Below are 15569 nucleotides of genomic sequence, written 5' to 3' on the forward strand. Positions count from 1 at the left end.
GCCAAAAGCTGCATAGCGCCTCTATAATCGGACAGCGCTATAGCACGAGTGCCTCTAGATTGCAATTACACCTTTCTGCATCGCTTTTAATACTTTTACCGCTGCGCTGTGCCTGAAGCCCGCATTATTTGTTTTTCATTGTATTGGGTGTGTTTGTTTGCATACTGTATATTGTACTGCACGCCGCATTGCCTTAGTAGTCTGCAGCAATTGTTGTGCATTTGGTGACCCTGCCTATCTCGAGTTTACGCGAGGGCCGCCATCTTCATTGTTGTTGTTGCTTCGTAGCACCTCCTCCACAGCCCGCCCGCCTCCCAGCTGACCCTCCTTCGCCCCTCCCCTTCCACCATCCACATATGACAGTTGCTCTTGCGCGCAGCGTTCACGCGCAGCGATCGCGCCCCAGTCGCGCCGAAGATGCGCCAAAGGTAAGCCCGTCTACGCCCGTCCGCGCCTGGACCGCGCCCAGCGCCAGACCCCCTGGCCCCTGTACCTCCCACCCCTCCCGCATCTCATACGACGCCTCCATCCTCTCAGCCCTTAACCCCCGCCGACTCCCCACCTGCGTCCAAGCCGCTCCCGGACACATCCATGGACCCTTTTCCTGCTACTCCTGCAAGTTCGACGGCACCAAGAACAACTTCTCATCCACGAACACAAAACCGATACCTGACACCAACCACCTACAATGCATCCTGCTCAATACCCGCTCAGTCAACAGGCACGCCATCGACCTCTGGAATCTACTAGACACCATCTCTCCAGATGTCGCCTTCCTAACAGAAACATGGATGACCTCCACATCAGCCCCAGACATCACCATTGCCATCCCGGAAGGCTATAAGATCATCCGTAAGGACCGGACCGACCAAACAGGAGGAGGCATCGCAATAGTCCATAAGAAATCCATCCGCATCTCAACCAGCTCAGACGTCAATCTCGCCAACACTGAACACCTTCACTTTCAGATCCACATCGACCCCAAGACCACACTCAGAGGCACCCTCCTCTACAGGCCACCAGGACCCCGTGCACAATCCAGTGAGGACATCACGGACTTCATCACCCCACACGCCCTCCCCTCCGAGGATTACATTCTGTTGTTAGACCTCAACTTTCACCTTGAAAAGAACAACGACCGCAACACCACCGCCCTTCTGGACAGTCTCGCCAACCTCGGTCTTAAACAACTCGTCACTACCCCCACCCACATCGCAGGTCACACACTCGACCCTATCTTCACCTCCAGCAAACATGTCTCCTTCAGCCACACCACAGCTCTCCTTTGGACGGACCACAGCTGCGTTCACTTTACCTACAACAAGACCACAACCAACAACCATCCTTAACCCACTCTGCGAAGAAACTGGAACAAAATCAACATCGACCAGATCTCCTCATCGCTTCTTCTAAACCCCCCTGCCCACTCCTCAAACCCCGACCAAGCAGCCATTAACCTCACCCAATGGCTATCAAACAGCGCCGACATCCTAGCACCGTTGAAAAAACGTCAAATCAAACTAGGCAGCAAGAAGGCCTCTTGGTTCAACGATGATCTCAAGAAATCTAAGAAACTCTGTCGCTCCCTTGAGAAGGCCTGGAAAAAAGACCCAAACACCAGCACCAAGGACGCCTTTAAAAACTCCACCCGTATACACCACCAACTGATCAGGAATGCCAAGAAAGCCGCTCTCAAGGACCGACTTGATAGCAACGCCCACAACAGCAAGGAATTATTCAACATCGTCAAGGAATTCACCAACCTCTCAGCCAACTCCAACGACATCACCCCCTCTCAAGCCCTCTGTGACTCCCTAGCCTCATTCTTCCACAACAAGATTGCAGACATCCACAACAGCTTCGACAACCGACCCGATGACCAACCCACTCAACCCTCTGCAGGACCCCCACCCTCCTTGAACATCCTCAATGACTGGAACCCAATCTCCACTGAGGACACCATCCGCCTGATGAACTCCATCCACTCAGGATCCCCCACAGACCCATGCCCTCACCACATCTTCAACAAAGCAGACTCCATTATAGCACCGTACCTCCGGGACGTCATCAACTGCTCCCTCAACTCCGCCACCTTCCCGGAATGTTGGAAACACGCCGAACTCAGCGCCCTTCTGAAAAAACCCACAGCCGACCCCACCGAACTCAAAAACTACCGCCCCATCTCGCTGCTTCCATTCCCGGCCAAAGTCATTGAGAAAGCTGTCAACAACCAGCTCGCCGCCTTCCTCGAAACCAACAAATCCCTCGACTCCTCACAGTCCGGCTTCCGAGCCAAACACAGCACTGAGACCGCACTCATCGCAGCAACAGACGACATTCGTAATCTGCTAGACAACGGAGACACAGTCGCCCTCATCCTTCTCGACCTCTCCGCAGCCTTCGACACAGTTTGTCATAGCACCTTAATACAACGCCTCAGAAACATCGGAATCCAAGGAAAAGCACTGGAATGGATCACCTCCTTCCTCACCGGAAGAACCCAGAGAGTCCGCCTCCCTCCATTCCACTCAGAGGCCACTGAAGTCATCTGCGGCGTACCACAAGGGTCCTCACTCAGTCCCACCCTCTTCAACGTATACATGAGCCCCCTCGCGACCATCGTACGCCAACACAACCTCAACATCATCTTCTACGCGGACGACACTCAACTGATCCTCTCACTCACCAAAGACCCTAACACCGCCAAAACCAACCTACATGAAGGGATGAAAGAAGTAGCCGAGTGGATGAAGCACAGCCGCCTGAAACTGAATTCTGACAAAACTGAAGTCCTTATACTTGGCACATCCCCCTCCGCCTGGGATGACTCTTGGTGGCCAGAGGCCCTTGGAAAAGCACCCATCCCGACGGACCACGCACGGAACTTAGGTGTCATCCTGGACTCCTCTCTCTCTATGAACAGACAAGTCAACGCCGTCGCATCTTCTTGCTTCAATATTCTTCACATGCTCAAAAAAACATTTCGCTGGATCCCCACCGAAACCAGAAAAACGGTCACCCACGCACTGGTCACGAGCCGCCTGGACTACGGAAACATCCTATACGCCGGTACCACCGCAAAACTCCAGAAAAAACTACAACGCATCCAGAACGCCTCAGCCAGACTCATACTAGACATCCCACGTAAAGACCACATCTCTGGACACCTGAAAAACCTCCACTGGCTCCCCGTTAACAAGAGGATTACTTTCCGCCTCCTAACCCACGCACACAAAGCACTCTACGAACTTGGACCCGAATGCCTCAACTCACGACTCTCCTACACCCCCTCCCGCCACCTACGATCATCCAACCAAGCCCTTGCAACTGTACCTCGCATCAACAAAACCACCATGGGAGGCAGATCCTTCTCCTAACTGGCAGCTAAAACCTGGAACTCACTTCCCACTCACCTTCGCCTCACTCAGAACCACCTTACATTCAGAAAGCAACTTAAAACCTTGATATTCGACAAGTAATTCCCTACCCTTCCTCTAGCGCCTTGAGACCCTCTGGGTATGTAGCGCGCTATATAAATTACTTGACTTGACTTGACTTGACATTTACCCCCAATAGCTAGGCTGGAACACAGGATGGGGTTGAAAGGGGACCTGTGCACTTCAGAGAGTTCTTTTGAAGTCACCCCCTACATCAAAGTCACTTTTGAGTATGGGTACATGGGCTTTCAATCAATCAATCAATCATTCAGGAGTTTATAAAGCGCTCTACTCACGGTGAGGGTCTCAAGGCGCTGGGGGGGGGGTGCAGCTCCGGTTCAGTCGAAGAGCCAGGTTTTGAGGTTCTATCTGAAGGTGTGCAGGTCGGGGAGGGTCTGATGGTGACTGGTAGCTCGTTCCAGGCTCTGGCTGCGACGCAGGAGAAGATTCTTCCACCTGCTCTGGTTCTGCGGATTCAGTGGGTCTCTGCGAGGACAAGGTCGGCGGAGCGGAGGTTCCTTTTGGGTACGTGGGAGGAGACTCTTTCGTTGAGGTATTTGGGTCCGATGTTGTGGAGGGATTTGTAGGCATGGGTAAGCAGTTTGAAGGTTACTCTCTTCTTGATGGGGAGCCAGTGGAGGTTTTGTAGGTGTTGGGTCATGTGCTCGTGTCGTGGGGTTCCGAGTACGAGCCTGGCTGCGGTGTTCTGGATGGTTTGGAGCTTTTGTAGGAGAGTTCTGTTGATTCCGGCATAGAGTGCGTTTCCGTAGTCCAGTCTGCTGGTATGAGAGCCTGGGAGACCGTTTTCCTGCATTCGGGGGGGGGGGGGGGAATCGATTTAAAAGTCTTGTGGAGGATGCGAAAGCAGTTGAAACTGGTGGAGGCGATGGAGTTTATCTGGCAGGTCATGGTGAGGGTACAGTCAAGGATGATGCTGAGGTTCTGTGCATGGTCTGTGGGGGTGGGCGGACTCCCGAGGACGCGGGCCACCATGTGTTGTCCCAGGCGAAGGTGGAGGGTCTGAGGATGAGGACCTCGGTCTTCTCCGAGTTGAGCTTCGGGCAGCTTTTTTTATCCAGGCTGCGATGTGCTTCATTTCTTCCTGGAAGCAGAGTCTGGTGTCTTTGGGGTTCTTCGTGAGGGAGAGAATGATCTGGGTGTTGTCTGCGTAAGATACTATGCTGAGCCCATGCTGACGAATGGCGGCGAGGGGAGCCATGTAGATGTTGAAAAGCGTGGGGCTGAGAGATGATTCTTGTGGTACTCCGTAGTTGATATCTGTGGGTTTGGAGAGGATTGGGGGAGTCTGATGCTCTGGGTTCTGCCAGAGAGAAAGGAGCTGATCCAGTTGAGGGCTGTTCCTCTTACCCCAGCGTTGTGAAGTCTGGCTGCGAGGGTGCGGTGTGAGATGGTGTTGAAGGCTGCGGAGAGGTCTAGTAGGATGAGGGCCATGGTGTGTCCCTGGTCAAGTAGCATGCGGATGTCATCAGTGTCGGCGAGGAGGGTGGTCTCGATGCTGTAGTTGCTGCGGAATCCGGACTCGGAGGCCTGTAGGATAGAGTTCTCTTCGACAAAGGTGGTCAGCTGAGTGTTTACTAGTCTCTTGGCAACTCTGGCAGCGAATGGGAGGAGAGAGATGGGCCGGTAGTTTTTCAGTTCTGTCAAGTCGGCCGTGGGCTTCTTGAGGAGGGGTTTGACCTCCGTCCTCTTCCAGTTGTCTGGGAAAGTGCCGGATTCGAGTGAGATGTTGATGGTCTGTCTAAGTTCGGGTGCGATGGCGGTGGTGGCTCTGTGGTAGATGTGTGGTGGGCAGGGGTCAGTGAGGGCTCCACTCCCCTCCTAAAATCAGATACTGAGTTGGACTTGTGACCAGGTGCGGCTGGCTCTACATTTGCACATTGTCAGAAGGACTGCTGTGCTGTGTTGGCCTGCTGCTTGCTGAGTGCTGAGCTGCAGGATGGACTGCCATTCTATGAACTGCTTGTGTGTGCTAGCCTGCTGCCTGCTACCTTTTTGTGTGCAACAACTGTTCACCAAGGGCTTGTTAGATTGCCCCCATTCCTAAAAGGTCTCAGGGTCATCAAAGACTTTTGCCGCACCAGCGCTGCTGTGGGACTGTGAGACCAGCAGCATAAACCTCAACCGACTCTGTGCTCCACTTCTATAAAAACAAACTTTCAACCTTGGGAGGCCGACTCTCCCTGCCCCAATTCCATGCTCTGTAAGTGGATACTCCAGGTGAAAGCAGCATGTCTGGCTGGGTGCTGAGCAGATCTGGTGGATTCCCTTCAAACTAGGCATGCAGAAACTATGCCAACCCCGCCCCAGCCGCCTTAGGCCATCCAACGCCAGAGAACCGATTCCCTTGTTCTCAGCATCCGAACCAGGAACTGGTTCACAGCAGACCTCGCAGGTCCCAACAGCTTCTGTGTTCCAACTGAATGGTGGTGGAGTCTGCCTCATTATTGGAGCCATGTTGTTTCAACTCCTCTGTGGTTGCGCCTGGTGGTGTAAACCGCTCAGTGATACTGTGACTGCCCTATCCAAAGCGAGTGCTCTTTTGACACTCCAGAGTTTGTAAATATTGCATTGTTGAGTACTTAAAACAAATGTTTTGAAAGTGTTGCCTGGGGCAGAAGGGGGCTGGGGGCAGCATTTCCGGATTGCGGCAGCATTGCCCGGGGCAGAAGGGGGCTGGGGGCAACATTTCAGGCTTGGGTGCACTTCCGCCCCGGCCCCCTGCCCGCCCCGACATTGCCCAGACCACCTCCCACCACCCGCCTCCCACCTCGCCTTTGCCTTACCCTGCCCGCCCTGACATTGCCCAGACCGCCTCCCGCCTCCCGCCTCTTGCCTTACCTGAGCCGCCGCTCTTCCCCGCGCTCCGGACTTCACCGTCACTCCTCGCTGCTCGTCACCGCTCCTCCCCGCCTGTCATCATCAAGCATGTTGCCGACATCGCTAGGTTGCGGCCAGCGCTACGTCGCGGCCGGCGCTACTTTTAGGGGACTACTTTGTTTTTAAAGTTACATTTTTTTATTTACGTTTTTTTATTTATTTTATGCAACCTATGTCCATCTACACACCCTGAGGATTACAACAATGTATTGGGTGTGTGGATTGGCGCTGTGGTTCTCGAGTTTACCTTGCCAAAAGGTTTCTGTTCTCTCTTTATAATAGTAGTATAGATAATATATAATCTGAATAGAGTCCCTCTGTGCTAGTGGTCATGGCTGGTCCTGACATCACACTGCGTTGATACCACATAATGATAACAATGACTAATTTCCAGATCTGCTGACACAAGCTCATCAGGTGTTACATTCAAAATATTAATTGAATGAAATTAAACACAATTTAAAAAATATCCTTGCCACCTATTTTTAATCCTAATAGTACTACAATCATCTATGATTATAAAAATACTGCTGTCAATCCTAAAACCTCCAGGTCCTACATTTACAGGGGCAGTATGATATTAGTCTAGTTTTATTTGTCTTGGATTACTTACAATAGGTTTCATATCAATTGTTATCATGACACTGAATGACTAACAACTAAAAATCAAATATTTGTGGGTCCAGCAAATTGTTGCGTTGGGACTCCTGTAACAAACACAATAGCAAATGGATATTGGCAAAGATTTCCTAATGACAATTACAACTTCTAGACATTACCACCATCTGTATAACAGTGTTTTAAAAAGTATCCAAATGCTCTCTTTCCCCAATCATATTTTTGCATTATTATATACAGCAGATCATTACTCTGTGTTGACTAAATTGATTCATTATTCAAAGCATCATTCTCTTTCACTGTAAGATTTTTCCAGAAAATGATATAAATCACTGAATTGTAAAACAAGATAAATATTTAAGAGTTTCTCACTTGCCAAGGTTGAAATTCTGGATACTTTGCACATGTTCCGTTGGCAAATGGTCCTCTTGTAGGTATGCAATACTTTAAATCATGTAGGGCCTGTGCTAATGCATAGATGGCATTATATGCCGCATAGGGATATCTGAAGTTATTCACATCATATTCTGACACATCAAGTGTTTCCAATTTTTCTGTTTGGTTACAAAATCTCTTTCCGGGTGTCCCGTTTTCAGTGGTTGGTCTGTTCAATTCCTCCAGCCATTGGCAGTCAAAGGCATGCTCCCAGAACAACTTCATAAAGATGTCATTGACGAATTTTGATGGATGTATACTATAAAGGAATTCCTTAAACATCGGGATCTCTCCACTATACACTGCAAACCCAATTGTACCATGCAGCGTTTGCCATAAATCTTTTATGGAAAATACAGGAGAAGGAAACCAACTTGTGTTTGCAAGCCAAATTTTACCAACAATCTTCTTTGCAGAGATCTCTTGAAAAAATTGAATCATCTGCGGTGAAAAGGTCAAGCACACTATAACTTTTACTGTACACTTTTGTATAATGTTGATGATATGAAACAATGATTTCTGTGTCATCTTTGTAGCTAGTGTTTCAAAAAATTCAATACAGATGCCATTCTTAGGAGCTTCGTCCATTAGCTTTTGACCATTCTCAAGACCATAATCATTGTCTGAAGCCAGAATTCCAATCCACTTCCAACCAAAGTGAAGACACAGCTCAATGAAAGCATTGGCCCGAGATCCTGCATTTGCAATGGTCCGGAGAAAAGATGGAAACTGTGCTTTATCACTTAGTGCACCCAATGCTGCACCATAGCTTATCTAGAAAGGTGGAAAACACTTGCATTATGAATCTGTAACACATTTTATTTTAATACTTGATTGTTCTAATGTGAGTTGTGGAATACTGGTTGGTTGACATAACAGTATCTACTAGAGAATCTAAAACCTGCAACAGACTGGAGAACAAAATCGTAATTTTAGGATCTAAAATGTTGAGAGGTTCTTCCTGGTTGGTTTATATCTAGGCACTCAGTTATAAAGACAATAGACTGTATTAATTTGGCTGGTAATATATGTGCAGTCTGATTATTAAAAGGGAACCTTTACATTACGTTTTCTGACAATAAATAATCCAAAGCATTTTATGATTATATTAACTTTCAATTGTTTCCAAAGTTTGCCAGATCACTTTTGATTCCAGCCAAAGTGTGTTTAGAATACAAATTTGCTTTCTGGAGTCTCAAACAATATAACAACTAGGACACTTTAAATCGCATTTGTTTACAATGCATGCGATTACAACACAGTTGTTACAACAACCATGTTGTTACATTGCAGTACATTACAATGCAAGTCGTTAGATTGACTTGCTGTAGGGGGCAGGCTGGACTTAGGAATAGTATAATTTACTATTCCAACTCCAAGGTGCACAACAGTGGGGAAGATGTTGAAATGGAAGATTTTACTCCTGATATTAGCTGGCCCCGTACAGCAAGTCGATGAAATGACTTGAGTTGTAATGTACTGTGATGTAACAACGTGGTTGTAACGACCACGTTGTAATGCATGCAGTGTAACGCATGCAATGTAATGGCTGTTTCCCCAATATAACAGAAATTGTTAATTTCATAAATGTTATCCTAAGAAATTGAAAATATATCAAAAAGATCAGTTTTGTGATATTGTATTTATGTAACAGTTATCAACTAATTGTAAATGACAACAATTGATCAATTGCACACGTGGCATATGAATTATAGTTTGGGAAAAGAAAATGTAAATAATTTTACACAAACAAAGGAAATCCTCTAGCTATGTTTTTAATCCTAAACAAATACTTAATATATTAATTTTGTTTTGTATGACTTGTTTGGTACTATTGTTTTTCAGTTTTCTATATAATATTTTGTTTTGGTTTATCAAAAGCATCTTTTTACCTACACATTGCAAATTATTTCTTGTTCACATTACTTTTTCCTTGTGTCAGCAATCAAATTCATCAGGAAAAATTGCATTATAAATGCTGCATTCTCTTATAGTTTCCTACCTATACAGATCATCTGTGTTTATTATAAAGAGCTACTTTTTGACTAGATTCCATTTTAAGCCTAGATTTTCTCAAAATAACAGATTATGTGGACTCTGCAGCACAACACCAATTTTTACTTGGCATTATGAAAAAAGCCATAAAAGCACAATTTATAAATATAAATTGAAATCAGCATTAAAACAACAATTTCACTGCAATTAAAACGTCTGAAACTAGTGTCAACCAGTACCTGTTACACTTACATGTGTGGGCAGACATAATCAGAGAAACACTGTTCACAAGTGTCCTAAGAGAAACATCAAACATACCGATCATTATTAGTAAAAACATAAAAGACTATACCAATCCTGGTCCCTTTGAATGTGATTAGATAAAATCATAAATTTGTGAGTTAATAAGGCATAACATAAGATTACGACCTTAAAAACAGTATCCCTTCATCCCCTATTGCACAAGGTCAGGCCATTGATCTCCCATAGGTCACCTAATTGGAATACTGCACCATAAATAGGATGTTACAGAGGCACATATTAGAGGGGATTGAATTTGTTGCAGGAAAGTAAGGGCCAGAATGATACAACTCATGTTATACTGTTTTAAAATGGGTCTCAGAAACAGTAATGTAGGAGCCTTAGAAAACCTGCAAAACTGCGTGAAGTGTAACATACATTGAGTGGAATGGTTGTCACAGGGGCATCTAGTCAAGGTGTGTGACCAGTCGTTCATATGTGGAGAGGTAGCAATACACTTCATTTTATTGAACCTAAAACATATTAGGGAATATCGACCCTGAGTGTCCAGAATTGATTATAAATAAGGTTAAAGCCCCCTCTCTGGTGTCATCTCGCAATATGCTTTAAAACCCATTTTGTTTCTAGTGCCTAATAATTTCTAAAGCTCAAAAAGTTGAAACACATATGTTTGAGCACTGCTTCACTAACATCCAACCTTTATTCAGGATCATCAACGACGTTTGGCCTGTTTATCCCGTCACATAAGCTCCTAATATTCTTTGACCAAAGGTTTTTCTAGTGCCACTCAAGTAATAAACAGTCTGAAACTACTCTCCTGTTTAAGGTTGTCTCTGGTTTAGTGTATATATCAGGCCACAAGAGTAAAGGTTTTACTCTCATGAGATCCTCTATGTATGGCAGCTTTAACTCAGAGTGGCATAGGGCAGACACACAACTTGCCGTCATCTGTAACAATTGTCTTAGGCATGCTTTTTCTTGCACAATTAATTTCTTCACACAGTATATTACGCATTGGTTGCTTTGGCAAATCACACCTAACTACCTGACACATCTAAGTTCCTCTGTAGTTGAAAATAACGCCCAGATAGGAAAACGTATGTGCTTGTTTTACGACAACACCTTGGATACTAAACCTTCTTTATTGAGGTGGATGCTTCACACATCATTATGAATTACTTCTTGATGTTACCCCTTGGTCCAGATCTACTATGTAAGCTGAAATGTAATCCATCAAAAGCTGAAGCACAATGGTAGTGCATGGCATCAGAACAGTGTCATCCATATAAAGAAGCACTGGAACTGGATTGTGGCCAGCCTGGGGTATGTCCTTGCCACCCCCTCTCGCAGCTTCTTCAAATTATTAGTATACAATGTGCAGAGGAAGGGTGAAAAAACACACTGCTGCCTTAATCCCCTAGATATGGAGAACTCTTCAACAAACTCCCTCCCTACTACATTTCTGACTCTGGTAATGATACCCATGTAGATGTCTCTGATGGTGTTAATTATATTCACATTCACTTCAATAACCTCCATCAAGTGCTGCAATTTACTATGAGATGACACAATCAAACACATTTGACAAGACCATTAAACCTATGTAAATTGAGTCCTTTTTGGCAATTGTATATTCTGAGATTAATAGAAACAGATTATTACATTGCTCTATGGTGCCCATGTCTCTTCAGGAACCATATTGACTATCTGTCAAGATGGCATGTTCATCCGCCGACATCTCCAGTCTTCCCAAGATAACTTCCCGGAACGCCTTAACCAATGCATCCAATAGGGAGATTGGGCAATAGAATTGTGGCTCATTTTGTTCTCCCTTCTTAAAAATGGGGATGATCAGTGACTAGGACTATGTATCCAGTTTCCCAGTTCTACAGGTTACTTTCAAAACATTCATTAATATGGACACCAAAAGTCTATATAAACCTTGAACACTCCATACACCAACATGATTGCTGACCTCATTGCACCCCACACCCTCACCTCCACAGACTGCATCGTACATGGAGATCTAAACTTCCACCTGGACAACCTTGATGACCCCAACACCACCGCCTTCCTAGGGAACCTCGGCAACAAAGGACTGAAGCAACTGGTCACCCCCCCCTACGCACACAGCGAGACACATACTCACCTCCATCTTCGCAGAAGGAAACAATGTCTCCTACAACCATACCACTGAACTCCCCTGGAAAGATTACCACTGCAACCACTTCTCCTTCAGAAAACCTACCGTGCACAAGCACGCCCACCGTTACCCCCGTGGAAGCCCCACCACCAATGACGCCATACGCTAACAACACGGCATGCAACCTCCATCGCTGGATCACAAACTGCGCCAAAACACTTGCCTCCCTCAGGAAAGCCACAGGATGACACATCATGAAAGCAAGATGGTTCACCACTGCACTCCGAGAATCCAATCACTCCTGATGATGACTCTAAAAGACATGGAGGAACACCAAATCTCCAGAAACATGCACTGCCTACAGACCAATCACTACAACACACCACCAACTCATCAAATGAAATCCACAAAGAATCTCATCAACACCCAAAACTCCAAAGAACTCTTCTCCATCATCAAGGAATTCGCCATACCCCGCAGCAAAATAACAGTCATACTACCCTCACAAGATCTATGCAACAGACTCAGCACCTTTTTTCACCTCAAGATTCGGATGACCTATGACAACTTCAACAACCAAGACCTCCGCACCGCTGCACCTCTCACCTCCAGCGACGCCACCCAACAGACTCTACTCACTTAGACCCCTATCATGACAGAGGACACCATAAAGACCATGAAGAGCATCCACTCCGGAGCACCCTCAGACCCCTGCCCACCAGCCGCGGCCGGTAGTGGGAGTACCGGCCGGGCGGTGACGTGGGGAGGGGCAGGGTGGGGGATAGTAATGTATGGATTACGGAGTTTAACAGGTAAGGAAACATATAAATAAATAAAATTAATTTCGTTGCGTGCACTGCATCACAAAATGCAATTCAGTGCGCGCAATGAAATTCATTTTATTTATTTATATGTTTACTTACCTGTTAAACTCTGTAATCCATACATTACTACCCCCCACCCTGCCCCTCCCCCTCCACACGTCACCGCCCGGCCGGTACTCCCACCACCGGCTGCGGCTGCTGCCCACCCCACATCTTCCACATAGCCACCACGGCCATCACCCAGAACAACGTTGGACGATCAACTGCTCCATCGAAACTGCCACATTCCCCGACTACTGGCAACGCACCAAAGTCATCCCCCTCCTGAAGAAACCCTCCGCAAACCGACGAACCTCAAGAACTTTAGGCCCATCTACCTGCTTCCATTCTCAACCAAGGTCATTGAAAAAGCTGTTAACACTCAGCTAGCAAACTTCATCGAAGCCAACGGAGTCCTTGACATCTCCCTATCCAGATTCTACAGCAACCACAGCACCCAGACTGCCCTTTTTGCCGCCACCAATGACATCCGCTCCCTCCTTGACCAGGGCCATATGGCAGCCCACATCCTCCTGGACCTCTCAGCTGTCTTTGACACCATCTCCCACCGCACACTAGTCACCAGACTCCATGATGCCAGCCTCCGAGGAAAGGCCCTTGACTGGATATGCTCAATTCTCACAGGCAGAACTCAGCAAATCAGACTCCCGCCCTACATCTCGGAACCAACAAAGACCAGATGTGGAGTGCCCCAGGAATCCTCCCTCTTCAAAATCTATATGGCCCCCCTCACAACTATCATCAGAAACCACAGGCTCAACATTGCCTCCTACACCCACGACACACAGATCATCCTCTCCTCCACCAAAGAACCCAACATCACCAGGCACAACTTCCAAGAAGGGATGAAAGCTGTCGCCACCTGTATGAAGAAGAGCTGCCTGAAACTCAACTCCAACATAACAGAAGTCCTCATCCTTGGCTCCACCCTTCTGCATGGGATAACACCTGGTGGCCCCCACCCTTGGAAATTCCCCCACCCCGAAGGGCCATGCACAAAATCTCAGCATCATACTACACTCATTGCTCTCGATGAACCACCAGATCAATGCAGTATCCACAGCCTCCTTCAACACCCTCCGCATAGTCAGAAAATGTTTCAGATTGATCCCAACTGAATCCAGAAAGACAGTCATGCTCGCCCTCATCAGCAGCAGACTGGACTACGGCAATGCTCTTTACTCTGGAATCAACAAGAAACTACCTCCAGACCATCTAGAACGTTGCAGCCAGACTGATCCTAGACATCCCCCGTCACAGCCACTTCACCCAAAACCATACCTGAACAACTGCCTCTCCTTCAACGCACCCAAGAGACACCTCCGATCAGCTGACCTCTATCTGGCCACCATCCCACGCATTACAAGACCAGAATGGAAGGAAAGTCCTTCACCTACCTCACAGCCTCGGGCAAGTCTCTACACTGCTCCAGTTTAGGGTTTTTTTCTAATTTGCAGGTGGTCTCCTACAAAAGCGCTGACGCGTATTGACGCATTTATAGGAGACCACCTGGAAATTAGAAAAAATCCATGTACAAGCTCCCTTATGAAGCTAGGATTATTATTGTAATTTCTCCTTTCATTTCCACTGTGATTTAATAACGTCATTGCCAATAATTGTTTTCTAGGGTTTAATATGAATGTAAGAAAGTAAGACTATTTCAACTGGATATATGACCGAACATTAGAAGTCTCTCTATATTAGACTGGGGATGGTCTTTTCAAAAGAGTTTATTTCTCCTTGCTGTGTTTAAGATGTGATGATTGTCTATGTTATGAATGTAGTATGCTTGATAGATCAGATGAGAGACGATCTTGGTGATGTTTGATATTTCTAGCACTCAATGGAGCCGTCCCCCACTCAAAGCCCGAGCGCCTTGAGACCCTCGCTGGGGAGCAACTGCACTTTACCAACCATGATTGATTGATGGAACAGATCTGAGGGAACCCAATCAAGATTTTAGAATGGGCACATTTACTGTTTCTTTTAATGTACTGGTATGTTCAAGGGCAGTTCATGCCTCTTTCATTACAATTATTTTCCTATTTGTTAGTGTACGTTAATAAATTCTTCTACATTCCACAATCTGGATAGGAGCTACCTAATGACTTTAGTGTCCTGGTCAAATCAGACTTTGTTTTTTTCTCCTGCTGCTAACATTTTTAGTGAGCTCCCATTTAATGTAGGTTGATTTAAAAAAAAAAGCCTCATTAATTTCTAGGGTAAGGTAGCCTCCAAAGGAGTTGGTTTGGTTGTGTTAATTACTTAAATGAAATATACAGGTAACTTAATCGTCCTGAATGAAGTTAATTCTAAGTGGTTCAATAAACATATATACACTTAACACTAACTGAACGTGACAATACTTAACATTGAAACAATACAATTAACGCAATAACCAATGGACATGTGTATAGGCAAAAAAAGACGATTTTATCAAATTTCAATTATAAAGGGAAAATACAATACAGAAAGAATATGTAAAACAGGAATACAGGATAAATATCGGACACTAAATCAAAATCACTGTAAAGCCTGTACAACGCCTATCCAAAAACTGTAGGTGTAAACAATTCTCCTTTGGATAAGGCTGGGAGTCGACGTTTCGGTCTTTATGGACAACTCGTTAAGACCATCATCAGGACGGAGGAAAGTTAATATTGTAACTCCCTATTAAAAATAGAATGAAACAAATTTACTATAATAAACTAAATTCGCTATTCATAGTTACACTATACACAAGAATGCAATGACCTAGACATCAGACAAGAGACATGGCTATATACATAATAACAACAAAACACATTTATACAGTATTTACAATTAGGACAGAGCAACAAGTGCTGTACAGTCTTCAAAATGAAATTATGCATTAACTTATAATGAGGTGTACACATC

General features: G+C 45.8%; 1 protein-coding gene across 1 annotated transcript in view; it reads right to left on the reverse strand.

Annotated features, from left to right (window-relative positions):
* Positions 1-15569, reverse strand: part of LOC147703553 (extracellular calcium-sensing receptor-like) — a 299497-nt gene that overhangs the window by 91217 nt on the left and 192711 nt on the right. Inside the window, exon 3 of the mRNA XM_086929515.1 lies at positions 7326-8162. Coding sequence (XP_086785641.1) covers positions 7326-8162 — 837 coding nt within the window. The remainder of the gene's footprint in view (positions 1-7325; positions 8163-15569) is intronic.

Source organism: Lissotriton vulgaris, chromosome 7 (assembly GCF_964263255.1).
Source record: "Lissotriton vulgaris chromosome 7, aLisVul1.2, whole genome shotgun sequence".
In the NCBI taxonomy this organism is placed as follows: domain Eukaryota; kingdom Metazoa; phylum Chordata; class Amphibia; order Caudata; family Salamandridae; genus Lissotriton; species Lissotriton vulgaris.